Here is a 27,488-nt window from a genome sequence, read left to right on the forward strand (position 1 = left end):
ATACGGGTACGATCCGCCTGGTGATTAGCAGTTACGGTAGCCTATGACGCCTGCCAATCTAGAGCCTCCACATGCGCGTTGCTGGCCCTTTAGGGTACCTTTCCACTAGAGATGCGCAACGTGATAGTGTTTGATATCCACCAATCATGTTCACTGTTCACAAAGCGTAGCGCTAGTAGGAACGGGTTCGACTAAGCTGATTGTGGATATCAGAAGCATCCATAACACATCTCTGGTGGAAAGGCACCCTTAACAGTCCTCAGCTAGCTCGCAGGATAACGCGCGTCCGCGGGAGAAAAATCCTCCTATTGGGTAACCGTACGTATTTACCATGAACTTGTATTTTGGTGGGGTTCAATATAAGTATATAAATTGTCGCATCCCATAAAAAAACTGTCGATAAAGCATTATATCGAACACGAGAGAAAACCAAAACCTAATAATCATCGGTTTTTCTAGTCATAAATCTGCGCATCCACACACCCTGGACCCGTATATGGTCGCAAACTGCGGCTTCTTCTTCTTCAACCTAGCGTTTTCCCGGCCTAGCGCCAGGGTCCGCTTTCCTACTCAGTCTTCTCCACTTTGCCCGGTCTTCAGCATACTTAGACGTGAGATTGTTCTCTTGACCGCTCCCACGACGTCCAGCCAGCGCTTCTTTGGGCTACCGGGGCCGCGTGACTTAGAGCCTTGGACAGCGAGATTAAGGCATCTGTTTTCGATGTAGGCTTAGGAGGATTTTTCTCCCGCGGACGCGCGTTATCCTGCGAGCTAGCTGAGGACTGTTAAGGGTGCCTTTCCACCAGAGATGTGTTATGGATGCTTCTGATATCCACAATCAGCTTAGTCGAACCCGTTCCTACTAGCGCTACGCTTTGTGAACAGTGAACATGATTGGTGGATATCAAACACTATCACGTTGCGCTTCTCTAGTGGAAAGGTACCCTAAAGGGCCAGCAACGCGCATGTGGAGGCTCTAGATTGGCAGGCGTCATAGGCTACCGTAACTGCTAATCACCAGGCGGATCGTACCCGTATTTACCATGGTGTGGGACATATGAAAAAAATTACATTGCTGAAATTTATGTTTTAATTACTTCCTTTCATCAAATTTATGATTTTTATCATTTTTTATTTTACCAAAATAGTGAAAAATATTTATATTTTTTCTAAACATCAACGCTATAAAAAAATTTGCCGCCTAATTCCCCATAAGTTAATACCAGAGACGATTTTTAAATTTTAGGATTTTTTTTCCATAGTAATTTTTCATACAACTTTTGGCGGTCGAAAAAACGCATTTTGCATAAATATATTTTACTATATTTTTAGTATGTCAAAAAAACACACACAAAGAACTAAAAAAAACAAACTTGGGTTCTGTGGGAATTATTATGACCCCCCCCATACAAATTCTCATTCCACTCCTCTACTATATGTTTTTTTAATAATAATAAATCAAACTGTAAAAAAACATAAATGTGTACAACAACCTGCACTTCTTACTCTCGCGTGATACAACTTGTTCGAACACTTTTTACACAAACGTTTGCTCATAAACATAAAATCCTAGATTGTATAGGAAAGCCTGTAGCTATTATCAATAGGTTTACCTTACAGCTCAGCCATAACTTCAAATTAAGGCGACACAGGAATGGTGCTGTCACGGCAATCATAAGCATACGTTACCTTTCCCAGAGGGGAGTCAAATGAGCCCATTCTGGCCATTGGTACTAAATTAAATATCGGAACATTTGTGGAATGTAGTTATTAGAACTAATATTCGAAAGAAACTTCAAATGAAATCTGAATAATGATATATTTCGATTTACTGCAACCGTGTAAAAGTGCAACCATATGCGAATGGTGAAATAAATGTACTTAAATGCTTTAGAACCTCAAAAGACCTAAGTACCTCAGAATAACATTAAAACAGCTCATCACGTTGAAAACATCAAAGTGCTCTCTGATAACTCAATAGATGATCACATCGATCACCCTGATTGCCTACCAGAATTTTACATTTGTAAAATTTATATCTGAAAACATTTTTCCAAATCTATTCAACCAATAAAACTCGAGCTGAGAGAGATTGAAGCGATTACAGATCTAATCCGCAATAAAGTCAAGTATGAACTTGACTGTATAAATTTATTCAATTTAAAATACAATTTCGTATTCAAAAACTTCCACTGCAAATTAAATTTCCGAAATGACAAATGGCCGATGCAAATATTTGTTAAAGCGGGTCAGACTTGATGACGCTCTCATCGGAAAGGTTAATCGTAAACAGGATTAAAAAAAACTTGTTACAGAGATAACAATTGAATTGGTGAGATGACCGCGAATCGCGAAAACCGGTCAGAGAATTTCTAATGGCAGCTGGAGAACAATGTTTAATGTTACAACTTGAACTTAAGTAATAACTTGAAAATCGTGTTTTTCGTCTTTTAAATATTCCTTTTTCATTACAGGTAAGATCCCAGTGAATTCCCAGACGATTTCGAGGCGCAGACCTATCATTAAACGGGCAAGTACGGTGTAATCATTAGAGAGATTTCCCAACTGAAAACCCTCTCAACGGTCACTTGAACAATAATTTCTTTGTACGGTTCAAAACGTTAGAAGTTCCATGTGTAGTTAATTATAGGTCAAACTGGACTGTGACCCTTTTTATCACTCAAAATTATAAGGGTCCAAGTACATTTAAGCTTCATACACGGTTACTACTCTACTCCTTTGGGATTTAATTCTGTGGATAAGTAAGGCCTTTTGTAAAGAAATAGCCCAAGTTGTTTAAGTAATATAATACAGAGGACTTCGCCCTTTCTCCAAAGGGAAAGAAACTACGTGTTTTGAAAGTATTTTGCGTTATTACGTGCGTAGAATAATTTTCGGCTTTGATAAAATATTTTTGCTGCTGACATTTATTTGACTTTTATGGATGTTTTTACCAGGCTGATCAGGTGTTAGGTACTTCTTTCCTGTTCCATGTGATCCTGTATATTACCGTCACTTGTGTTCAAGGTACTTGTTTCAGAATGAAAACACTACCAATACTGACCAAACGTAGTTTTCTAAAGGTAGACTGATAGACTCATTGATCGTTGCTAAGTATTCTGTGCGCTATAATGTTCCTTTCCTTACAAGTGAAAGGTCATATCAATCAGCAATATCACCTCATCCACTTGGGTGATAGGTATGACCAAGCCATAGGGTATCATTGATGAAGGCAACGTGTAGTGGACACCCTTGAGGGAAGAATGAGAAATCTTTGAATCGTATTTCAGGTCATATGATGTTGGTGGCTTTAATTAATTTTCATTTATCCAATATTACATTAGCAGAGGGGCAGAATTTAGTATTCGTCCCGAACTGATTTCAGAAGACGTTGTTTTATTGACATCTGACTTTGGAACTGTCAATAAATATAAATTGGATTTATTGCCCATTATAATAAGGTAAGTATTCTAACAGGTCTTTTTGAAGTGTTAGAGTCTCAGGAGCTAATGCTTAATTCAAAACGGTTTTTGAAGACAAGAAGGCGTCCAGTATAGTAAGATCTAAAATTACCTACATTTAGTATGACAATATAGGTTTACTAAAAATCAAAGGGACTCAAGATGTCTAAGAAGGTCTGTGCAAGGTTTGAATCCGGAATCGGCACGTAGCTGCATGTCTGATAACGTGTGAGTCAGAGATGCGTACACGCATAGCAATGTGTAGACTACTGTGCAATGTTGCGACTATTATATTCTGTGTTGTGCACATGTGCAGCTACATATATCGATTATTAATGCCAATTCTGCGCTGGGAGCAGTAGGCCAAACCGGGGCAGAATATTATATATAAGTACTATCAATTTTTTCACTATAGGTATAATGTTTGCCGTATCTCAATCTACCTAAAATTTCGCAGTTCGTAGGCTTTCCCCATTTCTTTCCACAGTTGCTTTCCTCTTGCCTTTTGCATTCAGCCTGGTCCCTATTGGATTGTGTAGTTCTAGTATTTCTTTATTTTTTATATTTTCTAGTTATATGTGTATTTTATTATATTATCAAAAGCTTACTCGTACATATTTTATGGCATGAAAATTATGTTTAATATTACTGAAGCGTTGATGTAACTCCAGGTGGAAGATTGAATTTTTCATACACTAATATAATATTTTAACATATCTGAAATGCATACGGAATAAATTTATGCAGGTCCCACATGTCTTTACAAATGTACTTAATAAAATATTAAAAAAGAGACATTTGAAACAAAATGTACCTACGCAATAGCTAATATGTACTTAATTTATTCTTATAGACTGGAATCCTCCAAAATAAAGGAAAACTACATACAATGTATCAAACATTATTTACAATATTTACATTCAAGTAATTAACCTGCTAAATGTTCGTTCTTAGCATTAGAAACTCATTTGGTTAATAAATTGACTCAATCGACTCCTTCGACGGAATAAAATGTCGTCGACTAAGACCATTATACATTTTTGTGACATTTTTCTTCCAAGCAAGGTAAATGTTAAAGAGGTGTCAAAGCAAGATCGCAGGTCCAATAGGTCCTAGGTAATCCTATTGCCTACGAAGATTGGAATCGCAGGAAAACCAGAATATTAGAAACCTATAAATGTATAAGTGGTTTTATGAGATAGGAGGCAAACAAGCGGACGGATAACCTGGTGGGTGCCTGGTGGTAAGCCGATTCCCGTGCACATTTTACAGACGTGATAGATTAATTTAGACAGCTTGACTATTTGACCAAACCACATTGATATAGGTAGTTTTCCAAATAAACAAATTGTCTTTCAATTCAACCTACACATTTACTATTTAGCCTTTTTTTACGCTTTTCCCTTTGAGTTTCGACTAGACTCTTTGAGAAGTGTAAAATCAAACGTAATATGTACACTAGGTCACTAAAACTTTTACCTATTTGCGGTACATTGAGAATATTGCCAGCAGCCACTCCTAAAACACAGGTGTCTGTACTAGCACAGTGACCCCGTTGTATCACCGCGGGACGTCGCCACCCCTAGCGATTGCCGATAATCACGCCATCTCGGTCCCAATTAGGAGGCTGGCTGATCTTGATAACGCTAGGGCTGCCATCGATGTAATAAATACGATGTTGCGTTAGCTTTTGTTCGGTGAGGTGTAAGTAATAAGGTGTGATGGCGTAATAACGGTTGTTTTAGATTTAAAGGGGCACGGTATTGGGTTATGTATTGTACTCAGTTTAAAGTCTCACCGTTACGTATAAATTGGAGTGACTGATATTTGGGCCATACATAATACTCATAATCTTATTAAAGTGCTAATTTGGCTTTTCATACTTATGAACATGGGAGCATTTACAAAATTTTGGCCGCGCTTTTGTTACGCTGATTGTAATACTGTCATTATTTAAAAGCACAGTTGGTACAACACCAACTCGTTAAATGAAGACATTAAGATGTATCCCTAAAATTCCTATAAATAAATGATGATAATTAAACACAACGTCAAGCGTACACGCTGCGCCATTTAACCTAAAACACATTTTATGGACGAACGATGACGATTCTTCAGCATTAGGCCAAGAATACTGTAATTTATGCTTCTACGTTCAGAGGCGAAATTATCTTTGGAACTTCAGGGCAATAGCAACATTACGCTCCTTGGGATAAAGGTAGAAAATGGTATGGTAGACAGTAGTAAAAACAGCAGAAGAGATTGCGGTCGGTACACGGTGATGCATTTGTTTCGTTCGGAGTCGGAGTGATAAGGGGGCATTAGTATGCGTCGCGAAACGAAGTGAGGAGGCGTGTAGTGCTCAGGTAAGTTGGTCGTGTGTTGTGATTGCGAGGGCGAGTTCATATGGAAGAGCTTCACGGATTCGGCGAGACCATTAGAGAAGACAAGTGTAACATGAACTACAAATCCGTAACAACTGTTTGGTTACAAAAAAGCTGGCTTGCGCGTGAACAGTTTGGAATAGTACCTATCCGTACTTGAGGCGCTTCAAGAATAAGGATATATAAGGTTAAACAAACTTTGCCCCCGAGTGAAACACAAAATTTTTCACCACACCAACACAAAAAAAATACTGACTATAAAACATCAAACTAAATCAAATCCATCAATTTATTCAATATTTAGGATTCAAAATAATTCTACCAGCCAGCTTAAGACATCAAGTTAAAATTTGTATAAAATTACTTTGCACTCTTGTGGATAAAATGCAATTTTGCTATCTGTTTTCGAATAGCAAAGAGAGCCTTTACCAGTTGGTGAAAATATATTTTCCCCTCACTAGCTCAGAAACACGTGTTTTGTCCTTTAATACCAGCGGGTAAAAACGCATTTTATCCACTAGTGGATAAAGTAATTTGACCTTGAATATAGTAATGTTTTCTGCTTTATAATTGATAAAAGTGAGTGAATCTAGTGATGACGATGATTTATCACCTGTGGAACTACTGGACGCGTTTTTTGCGTTGTACTTTCCTCGCTATAGTTTTGGTCAAATAACTATTTAGGCCTTGTTCGAGAAATACAGACAAAATTAAACTTTTTAAGCACAGAACAGTATACGGTAAAAAAACAGCATGACCGAGGGAGCACAGATGTACAAAAACTTACCTAGAGAGAGACTGAGTTTATTTAAGAATACTATTATATTATGGGAATGATAGGTAGTTAAGATTTTTCTTTAGGTAGGACAAGTGCTCAGACGTAAATAATTATAAGAGACAAGTAACAGGACAGAAGTTGGAAAACAGTATTTTTCGTCTATTTTTGTTTTATCTGATATCTGAGGTGCAGTCGAACATATTAGATTAGAAACATTTTTGGCGATTGAAATTGTAGAGAATCTTCGCTACCATTTAGAATGGTATTTAACATTTTAATGGGTACCTTTGCCATTTGGCTATTTGGCGCCATTGCAACGCTATCAATTAAGTGCCCATTGAAACACACGAAACATACTTCATCAGTGAAGCGTCTCATTTGTCTGTCGGTTTGCGGTCTACGTTGATGCTCGAAGCACATTGTTTTGACATGTTGGCAAACACATCTAAACAAAGCAGACGCGTTTTGACAGCTGACAAAAGTTTGCGTAATTTTATGATATTGTTCTTGTTTAATTGTGAGACTTTGTAGAGACAAATTACGCAAGTGCCCGATAGGCTAGTTTCCTATACTTAAATTAAAATATTTTATGCAGTGCACGAAATAAAGCACCACATAATTGGAAGAAAAATATGGACAGTAGTTATTTTTAAACATAATTTCTATTTAATAAGTCAAAAAGAAAGATTTAAAGTAAATGAATTGACCGTGACGTCACTCCTCAGTATTTTATACTAATTCCATACTAGCAAATCGTTTTGACAAGTCATAAAAAGAAGCTGATTTGACTAGTAGGAAACTAGCCTATTATAAGGATTTTATGACATAAACTTTGACTTCATCCATATCCAATGGCGTAATACACGCTGTATATTTTTTACTGTATATACCGTGTTTTTTTTTTGTTTTCCGTTAAATTTCACGTCGTTAGATTCATTATCAGAAACCACCATGTACATCACTTTTAGTTTAATTCGCAAAAATTTTTCATCATTTTCATACATGATAAATGGATTTATTGTGAGAGACCCTTAAGAATAACATTCAACGTAGTGTCAAGTGATTGACGGCACATGTCAAAACAATATCAGCATTAGGAATTGGCAAAGGCTGTCACACACGTGTTCAGTAATTATCTTTAAAGTTCAGTAATTAACTAATTATTTTTTTTAATAACTCGATAGACGTAAGAGTTAAGACGCTAGTTTCTTAGAGAAATTAATTGTATTTGATCTAAAAAAAACCTTCCCTTAAAGTTAACGGAATTCAATACAAACATGGTGCAGAGACTGTAGATATTTTGGTACTAAAAGACACAGTGACAAGATTTTAATTAGCTATAGTAGAACACTGGGAACAAATAGGTGCTCCGCTGAAGTGGACTAGCGGGCAAGGAAGCGAAGACAGAATTCCAGAAATTTCGCAAATCTGTTATGCGATGGTAGTTAGATAGCTTTTGAATCTATGTTTAACTTCAAAAGCATAATCACAATTATTTTTGTTGTCAAAATAACAATGTCTTGCCAAGATATTTCTGGACAACTATAAATACCTACTTGACTGTATCAATAAATTACATGGCTTGAAAAATACATAAAACTTTTTAGCAATACCACAAAAATATTGATACGATTTGAATATCTTATAGATACGTACATATATTTCCTTCAATCAAGTTCAAGCATTCAGCCATTGTGGCTGAGATCGATCAGGAAAACATCCAAGTTCTTAACAATACAAATGTAAAGTAAAACTCATTTGTTTTATAAATAAGAGACCGTACGTTATTCAAATGCGATCTCGCATGGATTGACTCGTATTTCATCGCATGACGGACCTGCGAATACTTTCGATGCTATTGCTCTCGACTCGACGCACGAATGCAACACATGATGCCAAAAGCTATTGGGGTTCCTTGAAGCAATGTTTTAATTAGTGCAGAAATCGTGTATTATAGTGTGTGCTACTGCCATGTGCCTGTGTAAAATTTGAAAGAAATGTGAGAAACTCTTAAAAATATCATAGGCACCCTTGTAGTAAAATTGTAAACGGGACTTAATCACGTATTAATATAGTTTCAAAACTAGGTGTCTATGGGTGGTCTCCTAAATCATTCATCATCCCTACCTAAAAGAAGATTTTAGGAGAGAAGTGTGGGAGGCCGGGACAGTAACCTGCAACTCCTGCAACTCCAAGGAATTGGGCTGAAAGAACGCATGAGCGATCGACAGCCCGCCTGTATCCGGCCAGGCATCCCTACACTACATCTACATCTTACCTACCTACCTAATTTCTTTATATTATAACCTACCCAACTCCTGTATTTGCTATTGGTAGTTTTGGTAAACCATTATTTGGTAGATTTGAACTTGCGAAGAAGACAACGTCATCTAATGTTTCGGTACATGTTTTTTTGGAGTTGAATATTTTTTATGATTATCTATATTTGTTTATAATAGGGTCATATTTACAATACCTATACATTTTACACATAGGTAATATAACTCATATGAGAATTTCGTGTCCGATATTCCAAAATCGTCCAAACCAATCGAACGATTTTAAGACATTCGAACTAAGATAATGAGCTTACTCGTATCGTACCTACAGAATTCTTAGAATCGAACGTTCGATTTACACTTATCAGATTTTTTTCATATTTGAGTCGCGTGAGCATTAAGCAAACAATGAATTTAATTTACAATTCAGACAGGAATCATCATTCTGAAATATCAGGTAAATTAATTTACATACGCTGTTTATACGTTATGAAACGTGAATGTTTTATTAAATTAAATTGACAAAGTTTCATGACAAAGGTTTAATCAAATTTCAGGACTAAATACAAATAATGTTCAGGATTATTTGAGCTTATCTATCATTTGGGAGTGTCTTCTGGTAATTTGAAGCTACCTAATACCTGGTTACTAATACAATACTGATGTTCCAAAAGATTAAAATAGAAAGAAGAGAATCTCACACGGAGAAAAAAGTCTCGTCCATGATACCTGAATAGTGTAATCTGAACGAGAAAATCTAGTAAATTCTGGGACAATTGTTCACATAGTATAAATAACTAAACTAGTCTGTTTAAATGCGTTGAGCTTAGTGAACTAGTTATCTTGTAATTGCTACACATTAAAATAGCGTGTATTACTAGAATATTTAGTAATCATAACACGTGGACCGCACAAATAAATATTTTCTTGCATAGCTTAATAAATGAAATGTGACCTTGACAATATATTCTTGTAAAGGTAATATATACATTACGTATCATAAAATAAAAATATTGTAAGGGTCACACAGTCGAATTGTGTGTATTACTAGATTATTCAGTATTTATAACAAATGGAGTGTCTAAATAAACAAAATAATGTAAACTCCACAAGAAATTCTTGTAAAGGTTATAAAACTTTAGTTAGGCCAATAATAGGTATCGTTAAGAATACAAGTCATCTGATATATATTACATTCTCTTCATTTATGTAAACTTCATTAAATGATTGATAGAACAAGAAAGTTAGTTACAGCAACTGCATTTATGGTACTCTCTAATAAATATACAATTGCGTTAACGTGTTATATTTTTATCGGTACCTATGAATTTGTCTGTGCACTGTATAGACAACTAACATTTCTTGTAAATGTAAAAAAAGGTTTGTTGTCTATACAAGGTGGTTCAGTAGGATTAAAGACCGAGCCACGCCAGATACGTGTACGTAGACGTGTGCGTGGCGTGCGCGCTGTAAAGTACGAATCTTCAAAAGAGATGATACACCGCTAGACACACACGGGAAACACGTCACACAAGCGGTGTAATCTCTAATGAGGATTCGTCATTTACACCGCGTACGCTACGCGCACGTCTACGTACACGTATCTGGCGTGGCTCAGCCTTTAATCCTACTGTACCACCTTGTATAGACAACAAACCTTTTCTTACATTTACAAGAAATGTTAGTTGTCTATACAGTGCACAGACAAATTCATAGGTACCTACCGATAAAAATGCAGGTTGCTAGGACCAGTTCCAAGAGACAGAAGCCTAGAGTTGAAACTGGGATCCGGAAACCTGGGTCACCCAGCATATGGAATGGATGCTATGAGCGGTGAAAATTGGTGAATCTGAAAGTAAATAAAATAATTATATAATTTGTTAAAAAATATATTTCAACGATCCTTAGTGCAAGACTTTGTTCATATATTCGTCAGTGTTAATAGAACCGTCCTTCATTTCGTCCAAAATTTATATTTTGCAGATTTTTTCCACTTTTGTTCCACAGTATGGCATGGGTCACAGGAAACTTGCAACCATTGTAAATCATCTGAAAAAGACATTAAAATTTCTATGAATAAATTTTACAATAAGTAATATTCTACGTCCACTTCAGATATATATAAAGACTGTCCACGATAAAAAGTTTTCATATATAACATGGTAAATCTTTTGATACAATGAGAATTTATAAGCAGCATGTTTGTCAAATAATTTGTAGATATCAAACTACATTATAAAAATACAAACAAATTATAAACTTTAGGTGGCCTATGAATTTTAGCAGTATGTAACTCATGATAACAATATTTTTTTGTACAGTGTCTTCTTGCAGTCTTTAAGTACAACAGTTTTAATGACAAAAATATTTTTTTAATGTTTAATTATAATAGCCAAAATATACCCTATTACATACTGATTTTACGATAGTAATCATTTTTCTGATTGTAATCAGATTAAGAAAGTACTGAGATTTTCTAACTTTGCTGAATTCGACTTTTTGACACTTTTTGGCTCTCCATACAAAAACAACTGTCAGTGCTTGGAGTAGAAAGTCTTCCTGACTCCCAAAAGTCGAAATGAGTTTCAAAAAGTATTTTTTTGTCTGCTAAGATGTCATTCTAATGTGTGTAAAACAGCTTATAAAAATATAAGTATAAAATTGTGCCAGGAAGCGTGTGAAGTTTGTTAAAAAACACTGTACAAGAAATGAAATGCTTGATGGTATACATTCGGCGAAACCTCAGACACACTAAAGCATTATAAGGAATAGCTTTAATTATTATATAGTTTTATGTATACAGATTTATCAAAATATAATATTGCTTCAAAATGTGCATTCAGGAAGAAAGATTTATCATGTTATGTATGACCACTTTTTATCATGGACAGTCCTTATTAGTTCAGTATTTAGATTTTGCCCACGTAATGTCGTATGAATTTGTATGCAATGTAAAATGAATACAACATTAAATGCCTTTTTACTCACCATTCTAATTATCTACTAAGTTCTACATGTACGGTACACATGACTCACCTGCTTTTGCCAACTCTGCCATCTCCCATCCTTGCAAGAGTTTTTGCACCTCTTCATCCATTTCCTAAAATGGAAACTACCAAACGAATGGATAATACGTAGTGAGTACGTTTAACGATAAATAATATAACCTATTGCGATCCGCGTCCACGCGTGATCTCTCATGACACGTAAATGGCCGCCGACCACGCCGCGAGTGCTTTGACATTGCGTTTCGTTACACAAGCAAAACATTTATTTATGCGGACAATATTTTTGTTATAACAATTATTTTTCGGTGTATATTACGAGAATATCATTGTTATTTTTTTACAAGAGGCGCAAAGTAAAATCAACTATACTGCTATAGCATTCACTAAGATATACAATGGTACTTAAACATGGCGTTTCGTTACAAAAACGAAACACATATTTATACTAACTAAATACTTTTTCAACAGAACTATTTGTTCACCAGTATACATTACGAGAATACTATTGTCATTATTTACAAGAGCTGCAAAGTAATACCAACTTGTAAAACAGTCATATCAACTTGTAAGGAGGTTGGTTGATGGAAACAACTTGTCTCTTTGAAGTATGATTTAATACTGGAATATGAGCCTTAACCTACGGAATATATAGAGAGTTACATGAATCATAATATACTTAAGCATCTATACACTACATCTCCCACGGAGGAAAAGAGAAAAAAAAAATTGTACAAGTATTTTTTTTTTCGATCTTATTAGTAATTAATTCACAATCATGTATATATTTTTAATCTATAACTAAGTGCATAGGAATGCATATGTTTAGTTAGAGTTGTATGTTTACAATAATGCAGACATCATAGCTCTGATTACTGATATCTAATTACTAATACATTTACGAGTATGTTCTGTATGAACCACAGTAAACAAATTAACAGACAGTAAGTAAGTACATATTATAATATATTAACAATGTATCATGGGTTTCATGGTTTAAAAAGTTTCGTCCTGTTTTTGTGAATTACATCAATTTTACCATTTTTCATTATTTTTACATTGGGTGAGATATCTTTTAATACAACATATGGTCCTGAATATAAGCTTTGGAGTTTATTACCAGTTTCATTTTTTATTAAAATTTGATCGTTAGGTTTATAAATTATTGGGTTTATATAGGAGTCGTACCTGAGTTTACGCTGTAATTTACTTGATAGTAAATTGTCACGTGTCTCCTGCTGTGTAACTTGTAATCGATACTTTAATTCTTTCGGATAATCGTCGTAGTTATACAGTGGGTCTATGGATGTAACTAAGTTAGATGGTAGATTACACTGTTTACCGTAGACCAATTCGAAAGGGGTGAACTTTGTTTCAGAATGTACTGATGTGTTGTAAGCGAAACTCCAAAATGGAAGCCATTCGCTCCAAGCTTCGGGGTGATTATCGGTCTGTATGCGTAAAAACGCACCTAAGTGTTTGTGGGAATTTTCTAAAGATCCAATTGATTGGTGATGATAAGCTGTAGAGTTAATTTGATTAATCTTTAATATTTTACATACCTCTTTCATCGTTGCGGAAATAAATTCGGTGCCTCTGTCGGTTGCTATGGTGTTCGGTATGCCATGTTGTAGAATGAAATTGTTTACAAAACATTTGGCAACTGCTGTGGAAGTTTTAGAGACAAGAGGATACGCACAAACATATTTAGATAATTCGCATTGTATCGTAAGAATATATGAATTATTATAACTATCCTTATCTAGAGGGCCCACTATATCTAGAAAATTTTTTTCAAACGCGGTATGCGCCGTTGTAGTCACTACCATAGGTTCTTTTATGTGAACCGTATATTTTTGGCGCTGGCATTTTTCACACTTACTTATGAACTGCTTTATATCGCTTTGAAGTCCAGGCCAGTAATAGTACTTTTTGATGTTATTATACATTCTCCTAGTACCCGCGTGGCCACTCGTGGGTAAAAGGTGAAAATCATTGAGTATGACTCTTTTATCGTCCTTGTCGTTTATTCGTTTCACTTTATTCAATATAGTTAGTCGTGGTCCGGACCAGTTTACCATATTTTTTATTTCACTTACTAACTTTTTGACAAATATGTCATTGTTTTCATTTTTAATAAAATAAATCTCATCTACATTAATTTCCTTACAAAAGTCACAAAGTTCTCTCACAAAAGCGGCTCGCGTCAGTTGTGATGGAGATACTTGTTTTATATAAATAGTCTTGTTTTCTTTACTGTAACTTGTTTTACTCTCGCGATTTATTAGTTTCTCTCTTTTTAACTTGTCTATACTTTTTATATCTAAAAATCTCAATTCAACGGAATCTTTCGGTTTGTTATGTGTTGCTACAACTCTTGGTTGATCAGACCTGTCGTCAGTAGAAACCATATCAACCGGAGATACCGCATCCATCCTCCTTCTCTGAGCTCTAGTTATCACGTTGATTACCTGTTCATTCATCTCTTTCAACTCTTCTGACGTAATACGTATCCTGGACAACGCGTCTGCAGCCACATTGTCCTTCCCTTTCACATATTCAACCACGTAATCGTACTCCTCCATTGCTAGTCTGAACTTCAATAACCTACTAGAGGGATCCTTCATATTAAATAAGTACACAAGAGGTTTATGATCCGTACAAATTTTAAATTTACGACCATACAAGTACGGTCTAAAATGCTTAACTGCCCAAACCACAGCGAGTAATTCCTTCTCCACTGTGGGGTATTGTATTTCCGCTTTATTTAAACTTCTACTGGCGTAAGCTACCGGTAATCCATTTGAATTTGATAAAATTGCACCTATTGAAAATTTGGAAGCATCTGTTTGTACGTGAAATTCATTTTTCTCCGAAAAATCAGGATACTGTAAAACTGGAGGTGACGTCATGCAATCTTTAAGACTATCGAATGTTTTTTGACAATTATTATCCCATTGAAACTTTACATTTTTGCGACATAACAAGTTTAAGTAATAAGCTTTTTCAGCAAAATTCGGGATGAATTTTCGGTAATAATTTGCGAAAGCCACGAATCGTTTCACCTCGTCTGTGCTTTTTGGAACTGGATAATTTTTCATAATTTCTATTTTAGATGGATCTGGCAACACTCCGTCACCTGATACGACATGTCCTAAATATAGTAAATCTTTACGCAAAAAGTCGCATTTTTCCGGATTTAATTTTAAATTTACGCTTCTAAGTCTTTCAAAAACATCCTGTAAATTTTTGTTGTGTTCATTTAAATTACGGCCAATCATCTAAGTAAACAAAGCATTTTTGATAAGTTAATCCAGCCATGGCCATTGTCATCATCCGAGAGAATGAATTTGGACTGGTTTTACAACCTTGGGGCATTCTGGTCATTTGCCACCTACCTCCACCGAATGCTGTATATTTTCTACTGTCTGGTTCTAATTCAACGTTGTAATATCCCTGATTTAAGCCCAAATGAGTGAAATAAATACTACCGGATAACGAATCTAATATCTCTGTGATGTTGGGAAGGGGAAATTTGTCGTCTGTAATACAATTATTAAGTTTACGGTAATCTACTACTAATCGCCATTTTTTGTTTCCATTGTTATCCGATTTTTTAGGAACTAATAATATTGGGCTTGACCACTCGCTTCTGCACGGCTCTATAATACCCTGTTCTAACATGTTATCTAATTGTTTTTGTATTTCTCCTTGTTGCGAGTGCGGTAGCCTATATGGTTTGACATACACAGGTTGTACATCCTTTTTCAAAGTAATTTTATGCTTGTATATATTGGTCGTAGTTAACTTGTCCCCTGGTAAATAAAAAATATCACAGTATTTGGCACACAATTTTTCAATAGAAATTTGTTCCTCTTTATTTAAGTGACTAATTTTCAAATGAGAAAACATATTTTTAACCCGTTCTGCATTTTTGTGCGTTTCGCCAAACATACACACATCGTAGTCACTTGCCCTGTGAATAGTTGGATTTAAATGGTTAATAGTCAAATCATTATCAGTGGTATTAAGCAAACGAATAGGTATCTTGCCATTGTTAGGTTTCACTAACGCACTAGCCATAAACAATCCGGGTTGAATCTCGTTCGCACACACCACACATTCCTCTGCCATATTCGTCCGTATATAACGTATAGTTTCCGACCTAGCCGGTACCGTCAAACGGTTGTCATCCTCTATAAATAGCGGTAGTATTATTTTATAATCTAAGCGGTTCCTTAAAGTCAAAGTGTAATTATAGTAGTCTATAGTAGACGTGTACTTTCTAAAAAAGTCATGTCCTAAGATACCGCCAGCCGTACATGGCAAGGAATTAAAAACATAACACTTTTGATTAAGGCTATGCTCTCCATAATTAAGGTTTAAGTAAACATATCCGATAGGTTGGACTTTGCCACCTAGTCCGCTGACTACTACATTATCGTTATGGATTGGAATATTCTGGTTACGTATATACTTATATTTTATAGCGCATATAGTAGAGCCCGTGTCTATTAAAAATTGCGTAGAGATATCGTTATTGTTACCTATAGATAATTCTACATAACTATGTTTCTTGTTACTATTTATTAAAATGTATTCTTTAGTCACGAAAAAATGTATTCTCGCTATTACTCCTGTTATTGTCCGTCATGACATGTACTTGCTGTTGGTTAGGTATCCCATTGTTTCTAATATTTTTGTTATAATAAAATTGGGACCTACCTCTGTTCTGGTGGTAGGGCCTCGTTGGTCCTCTAGTAGCCGCAGGGTGGAAGCCTTGTCCCGTGCCTCGCTGGCGACTACTGGTCCCGTACTGGCCCGATGGTTGGCCGCGGGTCGATGCAGAGTGTGACCTACCACGGTGTCCTCTAGCGTGTGAGGATAATGGGCCTCTGAAATACCTTGGATTATAATTATGGTGACGGGCAATGGTCAACAGTCCTTCACCTGACGTACTCGCACTTGGTGTGGAGCGATCGTAATCAATAGCAGCTTGAACCGCATCTTTTAGTGTAGTGAAATTTCTGGCAGCGATGATAGTACTAAGCCTGCGATTGCGCAGCCCATCCGCAAAGCTCTGAATAGCCTGGCGTTCATTTAAGGGTCGTAGCACCTTATAGTTATCGACATTGTCGCCTGCCTGACACAAAGTAAGATCGACAAACATTTCCGCTAATTGTTTACCATAATCGTCAATAGAAAGTTCATTTTGTTTCAAATTCAAAAGTTGTTTTTGCAAACTTGGCACAGATTTTTTCGGTAAAAGTTCATTTTTCATGTCCGAGAGTAACGCTTCAACACTACTATACTGTGGTAGCAACTTAAGTTTAGCTGAAGGCGATAGTCTACTTTTCAAGACGAAGGTTACCAATTTTGTTTTCGACTCACTATCCAAAAGCGATTGATAATATTCAATACCGTCAATTAAATTTTGTATCTCATTAATATCATCTTTCATAACTGGTAATAGACTCAAAGCCGTTTTTAAGTTAAACTTCTCCATTTCGATTGAATTATTGGACCCGTTATTTTCGTTACACAATTCTATAATCTCCGCATACAATTTGTCAAATTGACTACACAATTCTTTTATAGTTATAAGATCATCTTGCGTTATGCTATCTTTTATTTCTTCTAAGCTATCCAAAAAACTAGTATAATCAGAAAGTACAGTTTGTGCCTCAATTAATTTATTTTTAACAACTGGTCCTTCCCTTCTCTTAGGACCGATTTTAATCAAATATTTTCTTATAGCAGTTAATTGTTCAATTAAAGCTAATAACTCTTCTAACTCATACTAAAACATTATTAAAATTAGAATATCATTCGCCTTAACAATACCTAAACAACACTAATTATAAATCAATTAAGTCTCATGTTACTCACAGTCCGGTGCGGTATGTACATACGAGTACATTCGGTACAGACGATCATATCGCGCACAACACAACACTTTTCACTGCACTATATTCTGGCTGTATTGTTTTATGAAAATAATGTTTGTTTCTAAATGTTGAAATCTGAATTAAACTTCGTTTTCTGATTTGGGCGCTCGGCGAAAAATTGACCTTCTCAATGCGTGTCCACGTATCTCCTCGCGGATCCACCGTTTGTGGCATTTCCGGTACATGTAGTATGCAGCACCCAAGCAAATGATACCAAAAATGCATACCACCACGACGAGCAGACAATTTGTGGTATTTATACTCTTGACCACCTCAGCGTTGTTGCTGGAGCCCCCGGCAGCATTCTGGGCTATAACGACCTCTTCTTTTGTTTGCGAAGATCCCATCTCGCCGTTATGTGTAAAATGATGTAGTACGTCCTTGCAACTACGATAATATTCTATTTAACGTTAACACTTTCGCGCGCGATAGTCATGGCGGCGCGCAACGGACTGCGTCGGCAGGATCGCCATGTAAGGAGGTTGGTTGATGGAAACAACTTGTCTCTTTGAAGTATGATTTAATACTGGAATATGAGCCTTAACCTACGGAATATATAGAGAGTTACATGAATCATAATATACTTAAGCATCTATACACTACAAACTATACTGCGTACTGTGATAGTAACCGCTAAGATTAAGATTGTAAAGATAATTTTTATTTTTTTGGCATTACAAGAAGCTTCTTGTTAATAGAATTATCGTAACCTTTATTCTATTAGTTGTAAATAAAACTAGAGTTCTCGTATATGTAATTCAAACAGAACTGTTTAGTGCATATTAATGTTTGCTTAGTTCTATTGAATTCAAGATATAGTAAACGTAACAATACAGTTGTTTTTATTACGAGATTGTAGTATCAGTTACGATAAATCTATTTTACTAAACGTTCTGGTAGTATTGTTAAAATATTTTTTTTCCGTGCAGAGCAAAAAAATCTCAAATCTGTGAAGAGTATACTTTCAAATGAGTAAATGACACACCTCAGCCTCAATAGAAATAGTAACAGACAACAGGCGGTCTCGCTAGTCGCTATACTCGCTATAAAACGATCTCTTCCAAAGCCAAACCTTGTAAAGATCTCTTGTATCACTAAAGTGACGAAACCCTCAAGTCCCGCCTTCGAAGCCAAAATCGAACCGTCGCCTATGCTCTTTTTTTTATTTTTTTTTATTATAAATCTTCTGACCACAGACTAAACTTCACAAGCTGTGTAGTGTGACTTGACAATCTTGCCATATATATTTGGTAGGTAAGTAGATAGAAAAAAGCGCTGGAGGTGGCAGGTTCGAACCCCGGCTCGTAGTCGTAGGTACCAATGAGTTTTTCGAATATTATCATTTGATATTCGCCAGTCGCTCCGATAAACCGATCGACTACTAGCAATTAATGAAGGTTCGGTGAATGACAACAAGTGTAACACTGTGTACTAGCGTTGAAAATGACATGAAAACACATGAACACACACACACAAACACAGTGTTGTGTTCCTGTCGGTGAGTATGAAACATGATGACTGTCATGTCATTTCATGAAGCGCTGGTAGCCTAGCGGTAAGTACGTGCGACTTTCGTTCCGGAGGTCGCGGGTTCGAAATGTCATTTGATATTTGCCAGTCGCTTTTCGGTGAAGGAAAACACCGTGAGGAAATCGTTCTAATCCCAATAAGGTCTAGTTACCCTTAGGGTTGGAAGGTCAGATGGCAGTCGCTTTCGTAAAACTGGTGCCTACGCCAAATCTTGGGATTAGTTGTCAAAGCGGAACCCAGGCTCCCATGAACCGTGGCAAATGCCGGGATAATGCAAGGAGGAAAATGACTTAAAACACAAATCAAAACAATATTCAAATCATAATTTTGTTCCTAGTTGTACATACATACATACATACATACGATCACGCCTGCATCCCATAAAGGGGTAGGCAGAGCACACGAAACTACCAAAGCTAATATTATATGCCAAGAGTGGCACTGAAGCTTTGGTTCCTAGTTGTATTATTTAAATACACAGGCATGTGCGTTTGTGCGTAATCAGTGAACCGATTATATTATGGGCTCGGGCCCGGACGCTCCATACGTGCCAGGACCTATAGGAAGTATAGGAACGGAAAAGGGATGGGGCAAATTAGTACCCAGGGTGCCTAGGGCACTGCTTATTGCTAAGTTTGTCGCGTCCGGGTTGCGGTTTTAGAACTGTTGACGGTTCGGACCTACCTATCGAAGTATCAGGTACTTGCTTGAAGTACTTACTGCTCATTGGGTCACAGATGTATTGCGAAAAGATTTGCCTTCGTATTGTTACGGAAACGTACGAACGTGTCTTGCTATTTCAGTCAGTCTCAGTCCAAGATATAGGTACGCAACTACGCACATTGACTGAACTATAGCATCACAATTATCACAAATACGAACGTTTCCGGAAAAACGAAGGAAACCCTTTTCGCACTTCATCTGTACTCTGTACCTACTTATTTAGTGCATTTCGGTGTTCGGGTAGGGTAGGGAACTAGGGAAACGAGAGAGAGCGCCTGCCCAATTACTAATGATGACAATTATTATGTGTCTGATACACATCTGATAAGTAAGGGTAAATTACATCTGATTTGAAATGTTGTGAAGCTTATTATTTTCTGTAAGGGTAGGTTGCAGTTGCATATTCAACATAATTTAACAATAACAATCGCTCGTCTATCTGTGAATCGACATACCAAGGTAAACGTCTATTTTTAATAAAGATAAGTTCATTGACCCCGCCCTGTCAATACAATTATTTACAAAGCCTACAGCTACAATCAATTCAATTATCATTATCGCATTCAAATGAATTCATTATGCGTTCCCTTGTCAGTTTTTGATTTGGACGCGCGTTGCATCTTTTGGGACGCGAGCGCAACCGGCGGGGCGCGGATCGACCAATCAGAGCCTCAGTAACGTTTCAACCGCCGTCGAGTGTGCGTGTGTCGGTCGCGGCCCGCGATGTTCGAGCATCGTACGCGCGGACATTCCGAATTTGAATTTCGAATCGATTAGTGACAATGTGAATGTTTGTGGATTGTTTTTTGTCTCTGTATGGTGATAACGGATTTTGATGAATGACGTTTGTTGTGTTTCATCTGTTAATTCGTATTATTTGGATTTCACGACCATGGTGATTGTTGGCGTTTTCAACAGGTATGTTTGTTTTTATTTTGTGTATTTATTTATGCATGTTTTATGTTATGTGTTATTCGTAGTCTTACCTTTGTCTTGCTAAAATTATATAATACTCTATTGAAATAGGGTAGACCTGATTGTTTATGTTAGTTATAAATAAGAAATCAGTAAATACAACAAACATAAACTATCGTGTTTTGTGTTTTTAAAATTAACGTTTTTTGCGTTCTACCTAATTTATCAAACAAGATGTACTTACGACCTAGGCACACCTAGGTTAGCGTAGGAATACGAATTTAGAATAGGTACCTACCTGAATTCATTAAGTTGCACTTGTTCAAAACATAGGGTAAAACACCCAATAATTGGCACATGTAACACTCTTCTCCAGCTGTGAATAAGGTTGAACGTTTATTTACATCGGGGAGGTTTATTTGCATCAGAGGCTTATGTTAATCATATAATTAAAGTCCACATCCCAGTTCCATCCCATCCCATACATATCTGGTTTTGGATAAAAAGATGAAATCGCCTCACTTAGTCATGTTGCTGTAGTTTGACATTTCAGTAATCCTAATCACCGTGCTTTTTCTGGGGTACCGGGGAAATTAGAGGCCAAACTTCATTTTACAATAAACTGAGTATTCTGACCTACGAGTCCTACGACAAGTCGACAACCCTAAAGTGTACCAGAGACAATCAGAAATCTTATGTTAAGTTGTATAGATCCCGCTTAAAAGATTACTTAAATAACATACCTAACTCGCTTTTGGTGGTGGTGGTTGTTGTCAAATAATCAAAAACCCTGACCTGTTGGCAACCCTCAGTGCACCAGATCAGGCAATCACAAATCAGAATTCTTGTGTTAAGTGTAGAGCTCGCTTAAGATTATCTAACAAGATATAACGCATTCTGTACAGCCCATCGGTAATCGTTCCGTCTGATCAGTCCCTGTGGATAACCATGTAATGTGTTACGATTCTGCCCACATAATATACTCGTAGCTAATAAGAAATTGCCTCGTCATATTTTATAAAAACTTTCCTGTCCAAGAAATTAGGTCAGGTTGGATTGTAAACGTACAATTGGATTCGATGTGGGTAGGTAATATTAGGTATATCTATTAATCGAGAGGGATTGCCAGTGCCAGTGATTGACAGTTTCAGTCGCTTAAAACTATTTTAACCCGTTATTCATTACCTAACTTAAAACTGAAACCCTAAAATTACATACCTACCACAGACCTAGATTTAGATAGAAGAAACAAGTTGATCTATTTGTATAGAGGCCGATCGTGTAGATTTTGTATAGTCACTGAAGTTGTTTGCATGCCTCTGATTTTAAATATGTCTCAGGCCTTTGAATGTTCATAATTTTTTATATGGTTGCAATTAAATATCACGTAACGAGGCATTTTCTTTTTTTTTTTTTGTTGACTTTAACTTATAAAAACAGTCCCGAAAGCTGTAACCTGCGAATAAAGACGGACAACTCAGTGGATCTTACTGAGTTCGTTTTGACACGCTAATTAGGTACGTTTACTTGATCTATGGTATACATATATGACATCCGTGATACCTACTTACCGAATTCGTAACAGAACGAAGAATCTGACGGACTAGTCATTGAATATATGGATTTAGTTTTAAAAATTAATACAATCCGTACAATACTTCAGGCAAAGGATGTTTCAATCAGCCAAGGATTTTTGTTGCACAACCAAAATTACCTATGTCAAGAGTCTCGAAACTCGACACTTATAACAAGTGACCCCATTTTTAACCCCCGACGCAATAACGACGGGGTGTTATAAGCTTGACGTGTCTGTCTGTGTGTGTGTCTGTCTATGGCATCGTAGCTCCCGAACGGATGAACCGATTTCTATTCAGTTTGTTTGAAAGCTGAGTTAGTCGGGAGTGTTCTTAGCCATGTTTTATGAAAATCGGTCCACTATGTCGCGGTCGGGGTTTTCAAGATTCAAAAGCCTACTTAAAAATAAATTGATTTATTTTCTAAGTAAATAGACCATAAAATAATCTGGACTCCACCTGCTGTTTTTTGCAGAAAAAAATTGTGAACGTCCTAATAAATTAATTTGGATGCGCCTAATTAGACACTTTTCTTAATTGCTTTGCATGTGACAGTTTAACGGCGAAGTGAATAAATTAATTTGTTTGGAGATACTCTGAAACAGCTTTCTCTTGGCGTAAAGAGCGTAGCCGTGTTTGCATAGAAAATCGGCCCTTTCGCCAAATGTTCACTGTAATTTTTTTTTAAAGAGCTCCTTTGACAAATATTATTTACTGTAAGTTTGAGGTTTCTATCTTTTTTATTTTCTGAGATATGATTTTTTTATTAATTTACATAATATCCATTTTTTTCAACATTGGCTAATGCGATTTACTTGAACTTTTGGGACAATAATATACATGTAATGACTCACATGTTCTAGCAATAATATTTAATAGTGCCGAAAAAATCTTGGCTTAAAGTAGGAAACAAATCTTCAGTATTTTTTTCTCGCTTTTTAGAAAAGCGACACCTATAGTTCTTTGTCAAGTAATTGCTTATATAAAGGCCCGCAAATATATTTTTTTCAAAATAATCCAGGAGGTACTTCATACTAGAAAATGGAATAATAAAGGATACTACCCATACCGCAAACGAGCTACACAGTAAATAGGTGAATTTTAGTCGCAAACCTCTTTATTATTAACAATATTGGTACTGGAAGATTGCATTCATAAAGGTATTACGACTAAAATTCACCTATTTACTGTGTAGCTCGTTTGCGGTATGGGTAGTATCCTTTATTATTCCATTTTCTAGTATGAAGTACCTACTGGATTATTTTGAAAAAAAAATATATGTTGCAGGCCTTTATATAAGCAATTACTTGACAAAGAACTGTAGGTGTCGCTTTTCTAAAAAGCGAGAAAAAAATACTGAAGTTTTGTTTCCTACTTTAAGCCAAGATTTTTTTCGGCACTATTAAATATTATTGCTAGAACATGTGAGTCATTACATGTATATTATTGTCCCAAAAGTTCAAGTGAATCGCATTAGCCAATGTTGAAAAAAATGGATATTATGTAAATTAATAAAAAAATCATATCTCAGAAAATAAAAAAGATAGAAACCTCAAACTTACAGTAAATAATATTTGTCATGAGAGCTCTTTAAAAAAAAATTACAGTGAACATTTGGCGAAAGGGCCGATTTTCTATGCAAACACGGCTACGCTCTTTCTATTGTTTTAAATGTAGGCACCTAACACCAAACCATTCTTTAACTGTTAATGGCAATAATATACCTATTCCTTAGCATTTTCTATTGTTTACCTAACAGACTATACTCACCAAATACCTAGCACAAAAAAAAAATGCAAGTTTATTTGATTTTATGGAAAATTTCTGACACTAATTTAAGTAGGTTACAAACATCTATCACTTAAACGCATCGTGACTATGCAACAAGAGAAAATTAATGACACACCAAGCTGCATTTGCAAGTTCCATCAGTTTCAAATTAAGCACATACGTATACAAGTAATCGATACTTAAATTCCTTACCCCTTTCTTCCCGGTTCCCATGACTAATCGTAATCAACGACTTCCTACCCAAGTACCCACCAATTTGACACGGTAGCTCAGTAACCAACATTTCGTACCACCTGTCAATACGTTCGTGACGAGCACCCATCACTTTCTTCCGTTAAGCAATCGGCATATCGCCGTCACACTTTGCCGCGTACGATAGATACTGTTTTGTTTTTTCTTTCACTTTTTTCATCCGCAAACTCTTCCTCTTTCGAGTAATTTAGAAATGAATAAATCATTATCAATGTAATTAAATGGTAATTACGTATTTACACTTGTATAGGGTTGTTAGTTGGTCAGCAACGTTTTGTTTCCGATTACGCGCGAAATGGAAACTGATCTTTGAATATGCATGTGCACGCATGACGCTGTGCAGCTGCGAACTTCCACAAAGAAGCACACGGTCCGAAAACAGGAACCGACTCGCAAAAACACCAAGCAAATGTAGGCAAAAACATTAACTATGGGTTTTGTCTTCTGAAAAACCATTTTGCACGGGCACGTACCAAAACTTTTTTCTGGTACGTTTTTTGTTAACATGAAATGTGTACTTACATTTTTAACAATGCATGTCAACCACAAAGGCGAATATAAATTTCAGCCATTTACATCATTTTAAATTTGAAACAAAAACATTGGATGTACGCAGAAAGTTAAAGAGTTGGCGGAAGGCCGGGCGAGTTCGATATAGACATTACCACAAATGTTGGAATAAAACGCACAATTCAATGCCATTCCTAGGTTTTCGATTTTGTATAAAACCTTGTCATCTTCAGTATTTGCCATAAGCTTCACTGCCAAAACGTTGCTTGCATGCTTCTTGCATCAAACACCGTCCTAATCTAACTCGCCCCGCTTCACTAGGCTAACACTGCCCTCTGGCTGCCCGTCGAACTAATACCTCAAGACGCATACTTAGAGCATAGTACACCTATATACGCAAACATGAACTCATTCGGCCGACACAAACTGTTTTAGATACTCCGGCACCGTTCCCAACCTTATCAAAATTTCAAGTTAAATGATAAATAAACAATCAGCATGATTGATAGCTCGTTCTGGCACAGAATGTATAAATTTCTGGGTCAATTTCAACTACCTATTTATTTCATATTGCGCTATCTAGTTCCGTTCCTATTTAGTGTAACTATATCTGAGGAAATTTAGAAATTGCGGTTAATAGATAGAGGGATATCCTGGCAAATGGAACGAAATTGCTCCTAATTCAGGCTTATTCATTAGACTACGGATTTGACGCCCGCGGTGCGTTAAGCGGGGCGGCAAGCGGCCACCGCTGTCGTCTAAAACAGCTCCATTCAAGTCTATACATTTTGTTCGTGCCGCTTGGAACTTAGCGGCGCGCGGCCTGGCGACCGGTGCGTCGCTCGGCACTATAGTATGTATAGAATTCTATGGACGCTCACTTATCGCTCCGTTTGCCGTATATCGCGTGCGTTAATTCCACGCCCTTAGGTTACCGTTTTAGCTAGACTTTGAATGGCGTTACTTAATCGCTGTTTAAATTCAATTCGCGTAGCCGATAATCTCTATTGGGTAATTTGCAATTGCTAAATTGATTGTGCTCGAACTAATGTATGGCAATTTATGAGACAGCGGGCATACGGGTTAATTTTACACCTTGTCTAGCATAATACCATTACCATTGCTTATATGTAATTAACCTACCACCTACCGTACCTGTTATTACATATAAGCAATGGGATTCTGTTGGTACTTTCCCATTATGGCATTATTTTAGTAAAAAAATATTTATATATAGATATTTGGCGTCAATTATTGGAACTTTTACCTTATTTTCTTTATTTGCCGATATACCGACACAAAATATTTTTATAAACTACATTTTCTTAAATTATGTAGCTTTTAAATTAATATACTAGGTATCAGAATTAATATACTCTACTGGTGTGGTTAATTACTTAATTAAATACTTACGTGTTTCAAGTTTCTCTGTAATACCGTAGAACGCTGCACTTATTAATCGCGAGTGTAACATCAAAGAATCCTTTAATTAGCGATTTTATTTTAAGGCAGGTTTACACAGGTTCAAATTGAAGTATGTATATGTTTAAATAGTTGGTGGATTGGTGATTGATTTAAGTGACGTAACATATATTTTTTCTATTCTAATAAGAAAATAGCATTTTTGACGTAAATCTAATAGGTAGGTAACTATTAACGGAACCCTAGGAACTAGGTAACTATTAAAAACAGCTGTTTGTGCTATATCAATGAGTTACGAAAATAATTATAAGTTCGGCTGGTGTTTGTTTGCGCTGCGGCAATCGCTTACCATCCTTACTATCATACGATTTATTTGCCTTCTCACGATATTTCTGATTTGCACATACTGGGGCTTCAAATGTTAAATACGCATACTTATAATGTACACACATCTTAACACAAAAGGAGTGCCGCCTCGTTTACATGTTTCCTCTCGAATCTTAAGAGGAAACCAATGTTCCTAAACGTAATTTAGCGTGAAGCAAAAAATGCTTAGCAATGCATTAAAATACCAGCGATTAACATGAAACGGTTCTCAATCGTTAAATATTCTGAATAATTATACAAATTTCGCAATACCTTTAAGTATTGTAAATTTATTGGATGACTCGTTACTAGGGTAAATGTAGCTGTTAAACGTCTACTAATTTCTTCTTAATTTTTAAATATGAGCATCTCGTACCGAGTGCCAATTAATGGGTGTATTACCCTAGTATTTCATAGATAAACTCGACATGACAGGTTCAAAAACAGATAATGTTATTTTTTAAATGTACCTCAATTAAAACAAAAGCACTGACAGAAGTTTCCCATAGTTAAAGCTTAAACTAACTGTATTTTGAATCTAGGCATTCTA

General features: G+C 36.2%; 1 protein-coding gene across 4 annotated transcripts in view; it reads left to right on the plus strand.

Moving 5' to 3' along the window:
- The window catches only part of LOC125231467 (rap1 GTPase-activating protein 1), a 359,035-nt gene that overhangs the window by 70,152 nt on the left and 261,395 nt on the right, over positions 1-27,488 (plus strand). For 3 of the 4 annotated variants that reach the window (XM_048136938.1, XM_048136944.1, XM_048136942.1), the window contains exon 1: positions 20,806-21,026. The exons of the other annotated variant lie outside the window; for it this stretch is intronic. Coding sequence is in view for 1 of the 3 variants with exons in the window: in XM_048136942.1 (XP_047992899.1) it covers positions 20,944-21,026 (83 nt within the window). In the remaining 2 variants the exon portion in view is untranslated. Of the gene's footprint in view, positions 1-20,805; positions 21,027-27,488 lie in introns of those variants that run through there. 4 annotated transcript variants of the gene reach the window in all.

The sequence above is a fragment of the Leguminivora glycinivorella genome, chromosome 11 (genome assembly GCF_023078275.1).
Source record: "Leguminivora glycinivorella isolate SPB_JAAS2020 chromosome 11, LegGlyc_1.1, whole genome shotgun sequence".
In the NCBI taxonomy this organism is placed as follows: domain Eukaryota; kingdom Metazoa; phylum Arthropoda; class Insecta; order Lepidoptera; family Tortricidae; genus Leguminivora; species Leguminivora glycinivorella.